General features: G+C 41.8%; 1 protein-coding gene across 1 annotated transcript in view; it reads right to left on the bottom strand.

Moving 5' to 3' along the window:
- The window catches only part of LOC115107971 (MAM domain-containing glycosylphosphatidylinositol anchor protein 2-like), a 137,998-nt gene that overhangs the window by 28,900 nt on the left and 89,217 nt on the right, over positions 1-19,881 (bottom strand). Inside the window, exons 7-8 of the mRNA XM_029631802.2 lie at positions 7,531-7,551; positions 1,308-1,463 (exon numbers count right to left, since the gene is read on the bottom strand). Coding sequence (XP_029487662.2) covers positions 1,308-1,463; positions 7,531-7,551 — 177 coding nt within the window. The remainder of the gene's footprint in view (positions 1-1,307; positions 1,464-7,530; positions 7,552-19,881) is intronic.

Below are 19,881 nucleotides of genomic sequence, written 5' to 3'. Positions count from 1 at the left end.
GAACATTTCCACTAAAGACCTATTTTCTCTCTAGTAAGATTAACCAGACACAAACCAGAGGGCAGAGAGGACAGACGAGATGGTCATGTCTCAATGTAGGAGAATCAGCAGTGAAACTAACCTCACACGGTGCAAGTCTCATTCCAGAGCCCATCTACAGTCCCACTTTGGGGCAGGGGAATGTAGCTTGGACGGAGAACAAACTTTCCCACCCTCCAGTCAAAATCAAATAGAATTTCTTCTTCTGTTGAATTTGACATCAGATAATTGCAGCCCCTTAGGAATGGTGGGCTGGTAATGAAATGCTGGACAGTTTTATCCCATTAGAGTGATTAAAGCCAATATATTATTTACAACTTCAGCTGCTGTTGCTCCTAGAGCTGTCTACTGCCTCTGCTGCATTCCAATAAAGACTAGATTACTGCTCACTCTCCCTCAGGACTGACACACACAGGCCAACTAGCACAATTTCTCACAGTGTGTGTGTGTGTGTGTGACTGAGTAGTGTGACGTATGTCTAGTGTCAGATAGATTGAGTCACCATGGTTGACCGGTGTGTGTGTGTGTGTGGTTCTCCTTCAGGTCATCCTTGATTGGCCGTGCCAGCAATAAATGACTTCCTAATTCTAAATTACATTATTAGACTCAATCTGTCCATCACTATCACCAGTGGGAGGCCTTTTATTCATTTATTTGTTCTTTCTTCCAATCTCTTTTTGTTCTCTCAGTTTTTGTGAAGCAGCCACTCACAGAAACTATTCTCTCCATCACTAAAGAAAGATACATACTCTTGTTGTCTTGTAGTTAGTCTTTTTTCTGCTCTTCCAAGAACATCTATGTGTGCTATATTCAAACAATTTTCCTGTGTTTACATTGTAACCTGCTGTATGTTACATAGAGAGAGAGAGAGAGAGAGAGAGAGACTGAGAGAAAGAGAGTGATGAGTACCATGAAAACGAGAGTGCTGAAGGTTGCTTGTTGCATGTTCCATTGTGTTGATATTGACCCACGTGTAGTGGGTTGTGAGTACAGCATCTGTGCTGAGTGGACTACCAGGGTCAAGACTAAAATAAGATTTCTAAAAGATCACATAGAAAGACAACAGTTCCAATACGCTGACGCTAACCAATTGCAAATAAGTGTAAATAACTCTAGCTAGTTAAGCTGGCTAATGTAGCTAAATGTGGGGCAAAACAATTACCTTATGACCTTCTTTGTTGCATTGAAGATTCCCAAACACAGTGCACCTAAGATCCCAATGACATCAAAACAATACATAACTGTGTCTTCCTTCCTGGTTGGCTCACCCTGTTTGGATCCGCTGCGGTCGTCGCTAGGCCCAGTGTTGGGCGTGTACTTGGTGTCACGGGTGGCTGCACTGTGTCTCGTCCAATCAAAGTCGTCATTCTTGTCCTGCGTGAACATGCAGATGGGCTCCTCTTCGAAGCTGCAGTGGAACTCTCCTGAAGCACGGGACCAAAAAAACCCCACTGCTGTAGTCATCATAGAAATATAAATACTTGAACCTCAACATATGTCTATGGTTTTAAAGTCTTAGATGAACGCTGCAGTAACTCTCATGAAATACAGACAGAGAAACACTGTTATAGTCATAACACTATCAAAATGTAGACATAATTTTTTTAAAACTAGATAGAACCTCCTCATGGTATCTCTATGGCTATAGTAGATCAAATCAAATTGTATTAGTCACATACGCCGAATACAACAGGTGTAGACTTTACTGTGAAATGCTTACTTACGAGCCCTTTCTCAACATTGCAGAGATAAAAAGTAAGACAAATATTTTCTAAATTAAAAAGGAAATAGAAACACAATAAAATAACCATGATGACATTGGCTACTGAACCATGAATGAATGGCGCTGGTACATTCTATAATGGGACCTGCTGTTGTATTCTTGTGTTGTTCATGTGAATAAACACATGGGTCAATGGGTACTATTATGCATGTCTACCAATGAGAGCAGTAAAGCTGAGTTCACCCAATGGATGGATTCAGATAGCTGACCATGAATCAATCTAGTGGATCATGATTGACTGCTATGAATGTCTTCAGAAAGCTGACCATGAATCAATCTAGTGGACCATGCTTGACTGCTATACAATGCATTCTATAAGAGGACATACTGTTGAAGTTAATCATGATAAAAATCAACACGGGTCGATGCATGTGTTTCAAACAACGAGAGAGCTCTTAGCCTCGCAAAGCCACCTGATCCCGCGATCTTACATTAAACATTGCACTGATATCTGTGCAGCGTTTAATGTAAGCTCGCGGGATCAGGTAGCTTTGCGAGGCTAAGAGCTACGGCTTGAGGAATGTAATCTCTGACCATGAACAACACTATTGAGCCATGACTGGTGGCAGTGCATTATATACTGTAAGTTGAAGTGCTGTTGTACTACTGTTGAAAAACACATAGGTTGTGAATCAAGTGTGGCAATGGGAAGGCCTTCAGAGGTTACTGTGAGGTAACCCCAATGGTATTCTCAAAGAGATATGGCTGTTATCTCAAGTTTGAGAACACACACACATGGGAGCAGGAAGGCTGACAGGCATACAAATACACACACACACACTTAAGAGAGCCCATTAAATACATATTCTAAGCCTAACACTATCATCTCTCAGATTCATATATAACTCATTATTATAATGGCGCCGGAGGAGATACTGCCGTTTTACAGGGTCCTAACCAATTGTGCTATTTTGTGTGTTTTTTTCACATTGTTTGCAACTTTCTTTGAACATAATGTTTCTACTACCGTCTCTTATGACCGGAAATAGCTTCTGGATGTCAGAACAGCGATTACTCACCTCGAACTGGACAAAGATTTTTTCTTTAATGATTCTGATGAGAAGGATATATTGTTGTTCCCGGACCAGGCCAAAATCCCCGTCATTCGCATGAGGAGAAGACAGAGATACAACAGACCAACGAGCTCCTGAGTGGCGCAGCAGTCTAAGGCACTGCATCTCAATGCAAGAGGGGTCACTACAGTCCCTGGTTTGAATCTAGGCTGTATCACATTCGGCCGTGATTGGGAATCCCACAGGGAGGCGCACAATTGGCTCAGCGTCATCCGGGTTTGGCCGGGGTAGGCCGTCATTGTAAATAAGAATTTGTTCTTAACTGACTTGCCTAGTTAAATTAAGGTTAAATATATAAAAATACAGGGGTGGCAGATCCGGGTCCTTTGTGAGAATTTGTTGGCAAGTGGGTAACCTGCCTCTACCATCTGGATGAGCTCTGTTTGAGACTATCCTACTAACGGGACATTAAAACCTGTAATATTTCATGTTGTGTCTGGACGACGACATGGATAATTTACGGTTTTCCATGCACCGGTAAGACGAGGTGTGGTGGTGTGTGTCTATTTGTCAGTAACAGCTGGTGGAAAATGTCTAATGTTAAAGTCTCAAGGTTTTGCTCGCCTGAGGTAGAGGTCCTCATGATAAGCTGTAGACCACACTATCTACCAAGAGAGTTGTCATCTATATTTTTCATAGCTGTCGATTTACCATCAGAAACCAATGCTGGCACTAAGACAGCACTCAACGAGCTGTATAAAGCCATAAGCAAAGAAGAAAATCCTCATCCAGAAGTGGCGCTCCTAGTGGCCGGGGACTTTAATGCAGGCAAACTTAAATCCATTTTACCTCATTTCTACCAGCATGTCACGTGCAACCAGAGGAAAAAAACTCTAGACCACCTTTACGCCACACACATAGATGCATACAAAGCTCTTCCTCGCCCTCCCTTTGGCAAATCTGACCATGATTGTATCCTGCTGATTCCTGCTTACGAGCAAAAACTAAAGCAGGAAGTACCAGTGACTCGCTCAATACGAAAGTGGCCAGATGACGTGGATACTAAACTACAGGACTGTTTTGCTAGCATTGAGGGGTATACCACCTCAGTCACTGGCTTCATCAATAAGTGCATCAATGACGTCGTCCCCACAGTGACCGGATGTACATGTCCCAACCAGAATTAAAGGCAACATCCGCACCAAACTAAATGCTAGAGCTGTCACATTCAAGGAGCGGGACACTAATCCAGACACTTAAGAAATCACTCTATGCCCTCAAACGAACCATCAAACAGGCAAATCGTCAATATTGACTAAGATTAAATCTTACTGTACCGGCTGACTCTTGTCAGATGTGGCAGGGCTTGCAAACTATTACAGACTACAAAGGGAAACCCCACAATGAGCTTCCCAGTGACGCGAGACTACCAAACAGGCTAAATGCCTTTTATGCTTGCTTCTAGGCAAGCAACACTGATGAATGCATGAGAGCACCAGCTGTTCCAGACAACTTTGTGATCACGCTCTCCATAGCCGATGTGAGCAAGACCTTAAAACACGTCAACTTTCACAAGGCCACGGGGCCAGACAGATTACCAGGATGTGCACTCAGAGCATGCGCAGACCAACATGCAAGTTTCATCACTGACATTTTTAACCTCTACCTAACCGAGTCTGTAATACCAACATGTTTAAAGCAGACCACCATAGTCCCTGTGCCCAACAATGCCAAGGTAACCTGCCTAAATGACTACCGTCCCGTAGCACTCACATTGGTAGCCATTAAGTGCTTTGAAAGGCGGGTCATGGCTCACATCAACACCATCACCCCGGAAATCCTAGAATCACTCCAATTCACATACCACCCCAACAGATCCACAGATGATGCAATCGCAATTGTACTCCACACTGCCCTTTTCCACATGGACAAAATGAACACCTATGTGAGAATGCTTTTTATTGACGACATTTCAGCATTCAACACCATAGTGCCCACAAAGCTCATCACTAAGCTTAGGACCCCGGGACTAAACATCTCCCTCTGCAAATGGATCCTGGACTTCCTGATGGGCCACCTTCAGGTGGCAAGGGTAGGTAACAACACATCTGCCACGCTCATCCTCAACACGGTGGCCCCACAGGGGTGCGTGCTTAGTCCCATCCTGTACTCCCTGTTCACTCACTCACTAACACCATCATTAAGTTTGCTGACAACACAACGGTGGTAGGCGTGATCACCGACAACGATGAGACTGCCTGTAGCGAGGACGTCAGAGACCTCTCCAACATGACCAAGACAAAGGAGCTGATTGCTGACTACAGGAAACGGAGGGCCAAACAGGCCCCCATTCACATTGACGGGGCTGTAGTGATGCGGGTTGAAAGCTTCAAGTTCCTTGGTGTCTACATCACCAGCAAACTATCATGGTCCAAACATACCCAAGACAGTTGTGAAGTGGGCACGACAATGCCCATTCCCCTTCAGGAGACTGAAAAGATTTGACATGGGTCCTCAGATTCAAGTCATAGACTGTTCTCTCTGCTACTGCACGGCAAGCGGTACCGGAGCGCCAAGTCTCGGACCAAAAGGCTCCTTAACAGCTTCTACCCCCATGTAATAAGACTGCTGAACAATTAATCAAATGGCCACCTTGACTATTTGCATTGCTGTTAATTATCAATGCATAGTCACTTTACCCCTACCTACATGTTCATATTACCTCGACTAACCTGTACCCTGGCACATTGACTCTCTACTGGTACCCCCTGTATATAGCCTCGTTATAGTTATTTTATTGTATTACTTTTTTTTCTTTAGTTTATTTAGTCAATATTTTCTTAACAATAAAAAAAAAACTGCATTGTTGATTAAGGGCTTGTAAGTAAGCATTTCACTGTAAGGTCTACACCTGTTGTATTCAGCTGTTGTATTCAGAGACAAATACAATTTTATTTTATATGGAACAATATAATATGACATCAATACCATATAATCAGAAGAGATTTAGAAATAGAACTGTCCTCAAAGGGTGGGTAAAAAACAGCATTTAGATTCTGGATACAGGAGCGTGTGATAAATATTCATTGATTTATTAAAAGGTAGCTGGGAGCAGTTTGGAGTGGCGACCTCGGTGGAGGCAGGAGCTCGAGGCTTTACACGCGTAGTGGAGAGAAGATGAGGAGGAGAGGGGGAGCGATTGAGAGAGAGCGGCGCGAGAGAAAAAGGGAGAGCGAGACACACACACACACACACACACACACACACACACACACACACACAGAGAGAGAGAGAGTGAGTGTGGCCCAGCTAAGACAGCCAGAAAGAGAGAGATGGGCCTCAGCTCTTGACTCCTCTCCCCTCCAGCCTTCAGGCATGCAGATCTAAATGGGGTTCTGGCCCCTAGAGTCTCACTGGTAATGTCAATCCACTGTAAGCTAAGCTAAATGGACCTGGGCCTTACTGGAGATAGAAGGGGGATTAGGAGGGGAGGAGTGTGGGGGTGGGGGTGGGGGGGGTGAGGTGATGAGATGGAAAATGGGGAGGAGGACGAGGAGGGGGTATGGAGGGGAGGATCAGCAAGGAGGAGGTGTACAGATCAGATGTACAGTTTAGATAAGATTGGCTGCGATCTATAGGGGGTTTGATAATGATGCTGGTAATGATTATATTTGGGATTTGTATGCGGGAACGGCTGCTAACCCAACACATTAACACAGCACAGTACACTTCGGCAAATGAGTGCTTGTGAAGTAGGAAGTAGTAAATGTGGAGTTTTCCTGTAATAAGATACTGTAGCGGGAATGTACACGGCACCTGATTATCACAATGTGTGAACATTGGAGAGAACACATGAAATGCATTATTAACAAGCACTATACACATGCATGCACGCACACATCACCCCATGCCCACATATACACACACTGAAAATGACTATCTCTCCTTCACACATTGTTCCTACAGAATATTAGGCAGCTCTTCCCAGTGTAGTTACAGTGGATCTCCAAAAGTATTGGGGCAGTGATAGATTTGAGTAATTTTAGCTCCGTACTCCAGCACTTTGGATTTGAAATGACTATGAGGTTAAAGTGTAGACGGTACAAATCATACCCCCAAAACATGTTAACCTCTTGCCACTACAACAGGGCACAAAATAATCTGAAACACAACCAAAACAAATGCATCCAACAATGGTGTAGATCCACAAACTTGAAGTAGTCGTTGCGTACTATGAATACGGGACCAATTACTTCACTTTTTACTACTTTAATACACATACAGTATAAGTGAATTTGTCCCAATACTTTTTGTCCCCTAAAATGTGGGACTACATACAAAAAGCTCTGTAATTTCAGTTCACCCGATATGAATAAAAATACCCACAAATTAAAGCTGGCAGTCTGCACTTCAACTTCCTAGTCATTGTATCATTTTGTATCGAAAGTGCTGGAGTACAAAGCCAAAACAAACAAAAAATGGTCACTGTCCCAATACTTTTGGAGCTCACTGTATATGGAAAACTACAGTAGAACTACTCCACAGGACTCTCCACAACCAACAAGTCTCCATGTTGCTCTCAGAGCTGCTCAGCTCTGCCTCGTTCAGGTCAGAGGAATGTTCCTCATAATGTTCAGAAACATGCTGTGTTTCTGTGATGTGTCAGACTTATGAATAAATAAAGCTGTTACTTACTCAGGTGAGGGTTGACAGGAGCTGAAAAACAAAATGGCAGAAGGAGAGGGAGAGAAAGCTATTTAGTAAACAATACAATAGTGTTCCATCATTTAAACAGCACTTTGCTGACAATGGTTTGGGTTTTGTCTTTGATGTGTGCTGACTCACAATAGATCACAATGTCATAGTACACAAACAGTGTGTAACTTAATTATTAACAGAAAGATGTAATGACTGAAAACAAGAAGCATCTGGTAAACTTCGAAGTCTGTGTCCTGATGGCCATCTTCTCAACTTCTACATTCTCTCAGAGTACAATTAGCTGTAGAGTTTCAATCCCCCATTGGAAGTGGAAATGTCAATCAACTTTAAAATGTCATAACTGATAGAGAAATCATCTCCAGTGCAGCATGCACAATCATTATCAGAGTTAAAGATGGGAAGGGATCCAATAACAAATTAAAGACATTTGAAATAAAAGAAGATACTGTACAAATCTGAAATCTGTCCGCACGCACGACACACACGCACGACACACACGACACACACACGCACACACACACACACACACACACACACACACACACACACACACACACACACACACACACACACACACACACACACACACACACACACACACACACACACACACACACACACACACACACACACACACACACACACACACACACACACACTTCCCCCCTCTTTGCTATCTCTATCTACTGTGTGAGATTGGGATTACTAAGAATAGCCCGACCACATTAATGAGCTTATAAATAAAACAGATTATCACTATTACCCTTTACTTGCCTTGCTGATGTCCTTAACCAAGGTGACTTCCACTAACAAGCGCCCTAACTTAATTAAATACACTGCGAGGCATGTGAGGCACAGAATGTGAAATGATGAGGAAAAACGTAAGGCCTTGTATAACTTTTAACTAGGGCCTAGAGTTTTTCCTGGTCAAATAGACAGGAAAACACAACCTATATAAATTTCTCCGGCAACCCACTGGTGACCTGTCTATCATACCATCCTCATCACTACAGTTACATAAACACGAGAAGAACTACTGCGGTGAAATTCCACATAAAAATGCTTGCTCCAGTCCAGTACAGTGTTCCTCTATTAAAATCCCTGTCAGGGTCATTATGCATTCTACCTGCCTCTTCTCTGCCCGGCTTCTTCAACATTCCTCATTGATCATTTCAGAGGGTTTAGCTCCGTGGCAACCACAGAAACGTCAAGGGTAAAAAACACGGTTTGTTTCAATATAAACCAGTTAGCCCTGCAGTCAATGTTTTGCGGAGTAAATACAATTTAAGCTGTCAGGAAGATGCATGACGTTTTAATGATCAATTCCTGTCCTTGTGAATAGATGTGATACATCAGCTTAACCGCACAACTGTGTCACCTTTACCAATGTTAGGTTCTAAATGAACCAAGTAAAAACTCACGGGCGATTAGTAGAGCTCAAACCAAGTTTATTCACCGGGTCATAACAGCTGCATAAGACAAAGACATGGTTCCACCAACCCCAGTATACATACCCCAATTTGTGTGTGGTGTCCTCCTTCCCTCTAAACATTACATCTTTATGGCTAGGCAGGAAGTTAAGCGATGTGGGCAATAAACTGTTCCTTCTCCCGTAATGTGACCTGACCTGACCTGGGCCCCCATTCCTCACTAAACCACCTCTCTCTCTCCACCCTTATCAGTGACTGCAACCATGTGATTGGCTTTCCTTTATTCAGTACGTTCCAAGCTTAATGGCCTCCTCTATGCACATTCCTCTTACAGATAACCATTAACTTCTGGTGTAGAAACCTGACTATGGGACTCATTATTTCAAGTTTAGGAGTCAGAACCCATCACCGACAATGATTTATGGAACACAGCTACGAATTGATTTGAATCCACTCGATTAAAACAAGCAACAACAAATCATCCCCACAAAGAAAGCATGTGTAAAGGAATATTGATTAAGAACTGAAGGGCCAGTCGGGTCTCTTATACACTGGGGAAAACTGAAAGGCCTGAGCGAACGTTATAGAATATGTAATAGAACACATTTTTTCTGACTCGTTGTTGCAATTTAGCTACAAGGACAGCTGTTTCTCAATCCATAACAATAAAAGGGAGAAGAAAGACAGGAAATAAGAGACGGTGGAACAGAGGAAAGAGGAGAGGAAGGGGGAGGGAGAGGATGATGGACTATAACTAAAAATGTCTGAAGTTGGAAAGAGGAGAGGGGGAAAGAGAAGAGGAACGGAGAGGGGGGAAAAAGACAATAGACAAGAGGAGAGGATGATAAGAGAGGAGAAGAAAGGAGAAGAGAGGAGAGGACAGAAGAGGAGGGAATAAAAGCAAGAAGGACAGTTTTTATCTTTCTGGAAAGTTTCACACATCACCATCACTGTAGCATGATGTACTACAGTGCTCATAAAGCCAAAACACGACCAAACGTAAAGGCAATTATTTTATAAAAAACACTCCCCTCTCCCCTCTCTTTCCCCCTTTCTCTCCACACTCCCCTTCCCCCTATCTTTACCCCTTTCCCCCTCTACCTCTTTTTCAGGCCTTGCTTATGAAAATATGCTTCGTTTGACTGTTATTTTACTTGCAACCTCTGAGTCACACAGCCTCAGTTTAAATGAATGTGTGGTTCAGTCATATCTTCCCCCTCTGCCCTTCAACACCTTCACCCACAAGCGCACACACACACACAAGCGCACACACATACACGAAAATGACTGTTCATCTGGTTAAGGAGTTGGGGGATGTGTTCTAGATCATCCTCTCAGCCAATCAGGGCTGTGTATGTAAATATCTTCAAATTTGTTTCCTAATGCCCACACGATTAGACTGAGCATTTCAAGGGCCAAAGGAGGCTCAGGTTAATAAATGATGACAAATATGTTTTGGAGTTATTTTCATTAAATAAACACACGCAGTAATGATTTAAAAATAATATGACAAGACTGCATGGGGTCTTTAAGAATATATTTCCATCTCTATCTCGAACAGTAATTGTTTTTTGAAAATGAAAGTGAACCGAGTTAGCCTATGACAAGACGAAATAGGCCTACTGAAAATGAGCACAGCATGCTTAAAAATAATTTGGTCTGATTGTCCAGGTTTAGACGGTGAAGGGAAATGAAGACTCAAGTTTTTAAATTAGTCTTTTCACACCACTGACAAGACAGTCCATCTCTGTAAACAAGACGCTGTAGTTGCCAAACAATAAGTTGTGAATGTCCCATCAAAGACATTGTGTTCATTGTAGCATAGTCATTTGAGGTGCCTTCTTGAGCACTATAGGCTGGAAATTGTGTCATACTATGTGAACTATGGGGGCTAAGAGCTTCCAGGCAAGCTGTGAAACCCTTTCTCAATGGTACTTGTGTGCATTTCATCATTGATTCAATCAATAATCAAATTAGTTAGGGATAGTGCTTATGAGTGTATTCTTCGCTTGTACACTTGCAGGTACACTTCTTAGCAATGTCTTGTACAAATGTCCATTACTGGGTCGGTATACTCTAATGCATTACTAGACTAACTAGATTTGACAATCTGCTGGAGTTCTAGAAATAAGTGGAAGCTTGGTATGTGATTACAGTTAGTGTGTCCCAAATGACACCCTATTCACTATATAGTGCACTACTTTTGACCAGAGCCCAGCCCTGGTCAACCCAATACGAAAAGTAATATATAGCCCTATATGGTCTTATATATCTAAGAAGTGATTTAAAAATGTATTATTATATATTTAAGACCCATATATAAATGTGACAAACAGTGCATTCGGAAAGTATTCAGACCCCCTTGACTTTTCCACATTTTGTTGCGTTTACAGCCTTATTCTAAAATGGATTAAATAGTTTTCCCCCCCCTCATCAAAATAAACACGATACCCCATAATGACAAAACAAACACAGGTTTTTAGAAATGTTTGCACATTTATTAAAGATAAAACACTGAAATATCACATTTACATAGGTATTCAGACCCTTTACTCAGTACTTGTTGAAGCACCTTTGGCAGTGATTAAAGCCTTGAGTCGTGAGTCTTCTTGGGTATGACGCTACAAGCTTTGCACACCTGTATTTGGGGAGTTTCTCCCATCCTGAGAGCTCTGGATTAGGTTTTCATCAAGGATCTCTCTGTACTTTGCTCTGTTCATCTTTCCCTCGATCCTGACTAGTCTCCCAGTCCCTGCCACTGAAGAACATCCCCATAGCATGATGCTGCCACCACCATGCCTCACCGTAGGGATCGTATTGGCCAGGTGATCAGTGGTGCTTGGCTTCCTCCAGACGTGACGCTTGGCATTCACGCCAAAGAGTTCAATCTTGGTTTCATCAGACCAGATCATTTAGTTTCTCATGGTCTGAGAGTCTTTTAGGTGCCTCTTGGCAAACTCCAAGCGGGCTGTCATGTGGCTTTTACTGAGGAGTGGATTCTGTCTGGCCACTCTAAAATAAAGGCCTGATTGGTGGAGTGCTACAGAGATGGCTGTCCTTCTGGAAGGTTCTCCCATCTCTACAGAGGAACTATGGAGCTCTGTCAGAGTGACCATCGGGTTTCTGGTCACCTCCCTGACTAAGGACTTTCTCCCCTGATTGCTCAGTTTGGCCGGGGAGCCATCTCTAGGAAGAGTCTTGGTGGTTCCAAACTTCTTCCATGGAGGCTACTGTGTTCTTGGTGACCTTCAATGCTGCAGAAATGTTTTGGTACCCTTCCTCAGATCTTTTCCTCGACACAATCCTGTCTCAGAGCTCTACGGATAATTCCTTTGACCTCATGGCTTGGTTTCTGCTCTGACATGCACTGTCAAGTGTGGGAACTTACATATACAGGTGTGTGCCTTTCCAAATAATGTCCAATTATTTGAATTTACCACCGGTGGACTCCAATCAAGTTTTAGAAACATCTCAAGGATGATCAATGGAAAACAGGATGCATCTGAGCTCAATTTCGAGATTCATAGCAAAGGTTCTGAATAGTTACATTTGAAGTCGGAAGTTTACATACACTTAGGTTGGAGTCATTAAAACTTGTTTTTCAACCACTCCACCAATTTCTTGTTAACAAACTATAGTTTTGGCAAGTTGGTTAGGACATCTACTTTGTGCATGACACAAGTAATTTTTCCAACAATTGTTTACAGACAGATTAGTTCACTTATAATTCACTGTATCACAATTCCAGTGGGTCAGAAGTTTACAAACACCAAGTTGAATGTGCCTTTAAACAGCTTGGAAAATTCCAGAAAATGATATCATGGCTTTAGTAGCTTCTGATAGGGTAATTGACATGATTTGAGTCTATTGGAGGTGTACCTGTGGATGTACTTCAAGGCCTACCTTCAAACTCAGTGCCTCATTGCTTGACATCATGGGAAAATCAAAAGAAATCAGCCAAGTCCTCAGAAAAAAATTGTAGACCTCCACAAGTCTGGTTCGTCCTTGGGAGCAATTTCCAAACGCCTGAAGGTACCACGTTCACCTGTACAAACAATAGTACGCAAGTATAAACACAACGGGACCACGCAGCCGTCATACCGCTCAGGAAGGAGACGTGTTCTGTCTCCTGGAGATGAACCTACTTTGGTGCGAAATAATCCCAGAACAACAGCAAAGGACCTTGTGAAGATGCTGGAGGAAATAGGTAAAAAGTATCTATGTCCACAGTAAAAACGAGTCCTATATCAACATAACCTGAAAGGCCGCCCAGCAAGGAAGAAGCCACGGCTCCAAAACCGCCATAAAAAAGCCAGACTACGGTTTGCAAGTGCACATGGGGACAAAGATCGTACTTTTTGGAGAAATGTCCTCTGGTCTGATGAAACAAAAATAGAACTGTTTGGCCATAATGACCATCATTATGTTTGGAGGAAAAAGGGGAGGCCTGCAAGCTGAAGAATACCATCCCAACCGTGAAGCACAGGGGTGGCATCATCATGTTGTGGGGGTGCTTTGCTGCAGGAGGGTCTGGTGCACTTCACAAAATAGATGGCGTCATGAGGCTGGAAAATTATGTGGATATATTGAAGCAACATCTCAAGACATCAGTCAGGAAGTTAAAGCTTGGTCGCAAATGGGTCTTCCAAATGGACAATGACCCCAAGCAAACTTCCAAAGTTGTGTCAAACGGCTTAAGGACAACAATGTCAAGGTATTGGAGTGGCCATCACAAAGCCCTGACCTCAATCGTATAGTAAATTTGTGTGCAGAACTGAAAAAGCGTGGGTAAGCAAGGAGGCCTACAAACCTGTCTCAGTTACACCAACTCTGTCAGGAGGAATGTGCCAATATTAACCACATTTATTGTGGGAAGCTTGTGGAAGGCTACCCAAAACGTTGACCCAAGTTAAACAATTTAAAGGCACTGCTACCAAATACTAATTGAGTGTATGTAAACTTCTGACCCACTGGGAATGTGATGAAAGAAATAAAAGCTTAAATAAATCATTCTCTACTATTATTCTGACATTTCACATTCTTAAAATAAAGTGGTGATCCTAACTGACTTAAGACAGGGCATTTGTACTAGGATTAAATGTCAGGAATTGTGAAAAATGGAGTTTAAATGTATTTGGCTAAGGTGTATGTAAACTTGCGACTTCAACTGTATTTGGGCAAGAGCACGAATTATGTTTACAGATAGTCAAACTTTGTTTCACGCTGCATTTAAAATAATCACTAACGGGTGTAGATTAGAGGGTTCTGTGTTGATACAAATGTAGTGAATTTGTTATTGGCATAAAAAGACGAAGAAACTCATACCAAACATTGCCACATTAGTAAATAATGTGGTAGAGTAGGGTCACAAGGTATTATATGGTAAAGTACAACCAGCGAAACAAGAGATAACATATTTGGGAGTTTCAAGAACAATGCGACTCAGGAAAACACTCAGAGTTTAATCTCGTGACACATTATTTTGGTTCATTTTAAAATAGATTTTTTGAATTGACGAAAGGGAGGAAGAGATAACAGAGTAATGTTTGTTTTGACTATAATTAAAGAAAATGTTCACCTGGTAACGTAACATTAGACAGAAAGACAGAGATTGTAGAGAGCTTTCTGAGTTTAAGGGAAGAAATGCACATCTAGTCACTAGTCACCCATTCTTCAAGGCAAAACTGCTCCAGCTCCTTCAAGTTGGATGGGTTCCTGCTGGTGTACAGCAATCTTTAAGTCATACCACAGATTCTTAATTAGATTGAGGTCTGGGCTTTGACTAGGCCATTCCAAGACATTTAAATGTTTCCCTTTAAACCACCTTGAGTGTTGCTTTAGCAGTATAATTAGGGTCATTGTCCTGCCGGAAGGTGAACCCCCGTCCCAGTCTCAAATCTCTGGAAGACTGAAACAGGTTTCCCTCAAGAATTTCCGTTATTTATCACCATCCATAATTCCTTCAATTCTGACCAGTTTCCCCGTCCCTGCCGATGAAGAATATCCCCACAGCATGATGCTGGTACCACCATGCTTCACTATGGGGATGGTGTTCTTCGGGTGATGTGAGAGGTGTTGGGTATGCGCCAGACATAGTGTTTTCCTTGATGGCCAAGAGTACCTCCTTCCATATGTTTGGGGAGTCTCCCACATACCTTTTGGCGAACACCAAACGTGTTTGCTTATTTTGTTCTTCAAGAAATTGCTTTTTTTCTGGCCACTTCCGTAAAGCCCAGCTCTGTGGAGTGTACGGCTTAAAGTAGTCCTATGGACAGATACTCTAATCTCCACTGTGGAGCTTTGCAGCTCCTACAGGGTTATCTTTGGTCTCTTTGTTGCCTCTCTGATTAATGCTCTACTTGCTTGGTCTGGAGGTTTTGGTGGGTGGCCCTCTCTTGGCAGGGTTGTTGTGGTGCCATGTTCTTTCCATTTTTTAATAATTAATTTAAATGGTGCTCCGTGGGATGTTCAAAGTTTCTGATATTTTTTTATAACCCAAACCTGATCTGTACTCCACAACTTTGTCCCTGACCTGTTTGGAGAGCTCCTTGGTCTTCATGGTGCCGCTTGCTTGGTGGTGCACCGTTTTGAGAATGACACCAATATACATTTTCACAAAGTCTGTTGCCTCAGTTTGTATGATGGCAATTTGCATATACTTCAGAATGTTATGAAGAGTGATCAGATGAATTGCAATTAATTGCAAAGTCCCTATTTGCAAAGCAAATTAACTGAATCCCCCAAAAACATTTCCCTTGCATTTCAGCCCTGCCACAAAAGGACCAGCTGACATCATGTCAGTGATTATCTCGTTAACACAGGTGTGAGTGTTGACGAGGACAAGGCTGGAGATCACTCTGTCATGCTGATTGAGTTTGAATAACAGACTGGAAGCTTCAAAAGGAGGGTGGTGCTTGGAATCATTGTTCTTCCTCTGTCAACCATGGTTGCCTGCACGGAAACACATGTCGTCATCATTGCTTTGCACAAAAAGGGCTTCACAGGCAAGGATATTTATGCCAGTAAGATTACACCTAAATCAACCATTAATCGGATCATCAAGAACTTCAAGGAGAGCGGTTCAATTGTTGTGAAGAAGGCTTCAGTGCGTCCAAGAAAGTTCAGCAAACGCCAGGACCATCTCCTAAAGTTGATTCAGCTACGGGATTGGGGCACCACCAGTACAGAGCTTGCTCAGGAATGGTAGCAGGCAGGTGTGAGTGCATCTGCATGCACAGTGAGGCGAAGACTTTTGGAGGATGGCCTGGTGTCAACAAGGGCAGCAAAGAAGCCACTTCTCTCCAGGAAAAGCATCAGGGACAGACTGATATTCTGCAAAAGGTACAGGGATAGGACTGCTGAGGACTAGGGTAAAGTCATTTTTTCTGATGAATCCCCTTGCTGATTGTTTGGGGCATCTGGAAAAAAGCTTGTCCGGAGAAGACAAGGTGAGCGCTACCATCATTCCTGTCATGCCAACAGTAAAGCATCCTGAGACCATTCGTGTGTGGGGTTGCTTCTCAGCCAAGGGAATGGGCTCACTCACAATTTTGCCTAAGAATACAGGCATGAATAAAGAATGGTACAAACACATCCTCCAAGAGCAACTTCTCACAATCATCCAGGAACAGTTTGGCGACGAATAATGCCTTTTCCAGGATGATGGAGCACCTTTCCATAAGGAAAAAGTGCTACCTTAGTGGTTCGGGGAACAAAATATCGAAATTTTGGGTCCATTGCCAGGAAACTCCCCAGACCTTAATCCCATTGAGAACTTGTGGTCATACCTCAAGAGGATGGTGGACAAACAAAACCCACAAATTCTGACAAACTCTAAGCATTGATTATGCAAGAATGGGCTGCCATCAGCCAGGATGTGGCCCGGAAGTTAATCGACAGCATGCCAGGGCGGATTGCAGAGGTCTTGAAATAGAAGGGTCAACACTGCAAATATTGACTCTTTGCATCAACTTCATGTAATTGTCAATAAAAACCTTTGACAGTTATGAAATGCTTGTAATTATACTTCAGTATTCCATAGTAACATCTGACAAAAATATCTAAAGACACAAAAGTAGCAAACTTTGTGGAAATTAATATTTGTGTCATTCTCAAAACCTTTGGCCACGACTGTACAATGTAAACATTGTCTTTTAGTAAGGAGGGAATTATCATGGTTTGGTTTCTTTTCTTTTCTAAACCTTACGATGGGTCACAGTAACAAAGACATTGCTAAGTAGGTTGATGTAAACTTAATGAGTGACAGTATGTGAGTGGTAATTTGTTAGTGTTTTTTTGATAGCACTCTATTGATGCAATACTTTAGTAATACAAGGTTCAATGATGAGTAGAGGGATTGAGACTTGAGATTGTAAAACGATTAGCCACGGTTGAAAGCGAGCAGGCCGTGGGACATTTGAAGTAGAGGCATGAGAAATGTTCTTTGATCATTTCTGATTATTGTTGCTTGGTTTTATAGTTAGGTAACACCAGTGAATTTGAGCAGGAAGTTAATTTATTCTAAAATTGCAATCTGTTTCCATTACGTGGAACAGTGTCCAGTAATTAAAGTAGATTGAAAAAAGTATTGAATATTAAGCTGAAAAGACAGCACCGACTTTTTGAAGGTTCTACATTTGTTAAACAACAGGTTTATATTTTTACCAAATTAATGCAACAGGTTGCAATGTTTGGATTACCGGAATGGGGTTATGGGTTTGTTAATCTTAGACGGTGTTGATTCCACTTAATGAAACACGGTATTAGTGGTGCAGTGGTCTAAGACACTGCATTTCAGTGCAAGAGGCGTCACTACAGTCCCTGGTTAAGTTAAATAAAGGTTAACAGGAACAATCTAAGGCGAAACAGCTATTACATTTGTTGTTGGACATTGGTCTGGTAACGATACCAGGATCATTTTACATGCTTATGGAAAAGAGAGTCCAATCATATAATACGATATGGGAGTGAATTGTTAGACTCGGTGGAGAGATACACGTTGCATGCTAAATTAAGCACACATTTAAACTTTGGGGTACATTGAAACCAAACAATCATGTTTATTTTGTAGTTAAAACCTTTGAGTTGAACATTTTCTCTTCCAAGTGAATTGGGGTAGTCATTTTCTCTCTCTTTGAAATGTTTCCTGTGGCTATGGTTTTGGGAGAAGGGTTCGTGTAATTCAGCAGTTTTATAGGTATAAAGGTATCTGGATTCAGGGGTAAAGAGGAGTTACCAAATTAAGTAAGGCCTGGCCAGTTTTGTTTGTTTTTGCCATATGGTTTACCACACACACACCAGCATGCACACACAACTGGTTATGAATATGGATTAGTGCCGAGGTATCTTAAAGGTTACACACACACACACACACTCACACACACACACACACAGAATTTTCAGAAGTTTTAATTGAACACGTGAATTATTTTGATAAACAATTTATTGAAGAAACTCACTGTAAACCTGGGATATGAAATGTTTTACTGTTTTTTTATTAATTAGTCTTATATAGTATATAGACACACTTATTTGAAGGGTTTGAATGACCTCTGTCCTGACTTTCTAGTGTGGTTTTATCACCCTCACTGGAAAACAGAGACATGATATTGATATTCCCCTAACGCTAGCTGCAACGCAGATATTCATTTGAAGTTCATTTGTAATGCTGATAATTACAGATAAGTTTTATATCTAATAGGACCATGAGAAGGATAGACCTGTCTCTAGTCTATTTTCACTATGAAGTTATGGGTACTGTGCCTAGACACAGAAACCCATACAGCCATTTTCCAACCAAGGAGAGTCACAAAAGTCAGAAATAGCATTAAAATTAATCACTTACCTTTGATGATCTTCATCTGGTGGCACTCCCAGATCTCCATGTTAGACAACAAATGTTCATTTTGTTTGATAAAGTTCATCTTTATATCCAAATACCTCCGTTTTGTTGGTGCGTTTAGTTCAGAAATCCAAAGGCACAATGCGCTCTCTCAACACCAAAATGAAAAGTAAAACAAGTACAATAAAAGATAGTAGAAACATGTCAAACGATGTTTAAAATCAATCCTCGGTTTGTTTTTGTCATAAATAATAAATAATATTTATTGCGGACAAAAGCTTTGTCAATGGAAAAGGTTAACAAGAAATGTGCGCTCCCGATCATGTGCTTGGTTCATGTCTGAAAAAAAAAAAATCCACTGTCCACTTATGGAAAGTGGTGTTTCTCGCTCATTTTTCAGAGTAAAAGCCTGAAACAATGCCTAAAGCCTGGTCACGTGTTGAGGAAGCCATGGAGATCGTGAACTGGGTCCTAAGTCTTTGTATGGTGGATAGGCTTTCAATGGAAAAAGAACCTTTAAAAAAAAACTTCCTGGTTGGATATTCCTTGGGTTTTCACCTGCCATATCAGTTCTGCTATACTCATATACATTATTTTAACAGTTTTGGAAATTCTAGAGTGTTTTCTATCCACATCTACTAATTATATGCATATCCTAGTTTATGGGCCTGAGTAACAGGCAGTTTAATTTGGGCACGCTTTTCATCCAGAGGTGAAAATACCGCCCCCTGCCCAAGAGAGGTTAACTTGTTTGGGGTAGGGGGCAGCATTTTCACTTTTGGATAAATAGTATGCCCAAACTGAACTGCTTCCTACTCTGTCCCAGATCCTAATATATGCATATTATTATTAGTACTGGATAGAAAACACTCTAAAGTTTCTAAAACTGTTTGAATCATGTCTGTGAGTATAACAACTTATTTAGCTGGCGAAACCCCGAGGACAAACCATTCAGATTTTTCTTTTTAAGTCACTGTCTTTTCAATATGTTTTCATGGGGAATCCAGAATTCTAATCGACTTTCTTGCAGTTCCTACCGCTTCCACTGGATGTCAC

The sequence above is a fragment of the Oncorhynchus nerka genome, linkage group LG24 (genome assembly GCF_034236695.1).
Source record: "Oncorhynchus nerka isolate Pitt River linkage group LG24, Oner_Uvic_2.0, whole genome shotgun sequence".
NCBI lineage: Eukaryota > Metazoa > Chordata > Actinopteri > Salmoniformes > Salmonidae > Oncorhynchus > Oncorhynchus nerka.
Note: the sequence above shows the minus strand (reverse complement) of the source record. Positions and strands in the feature narration are given on the sequence as shown.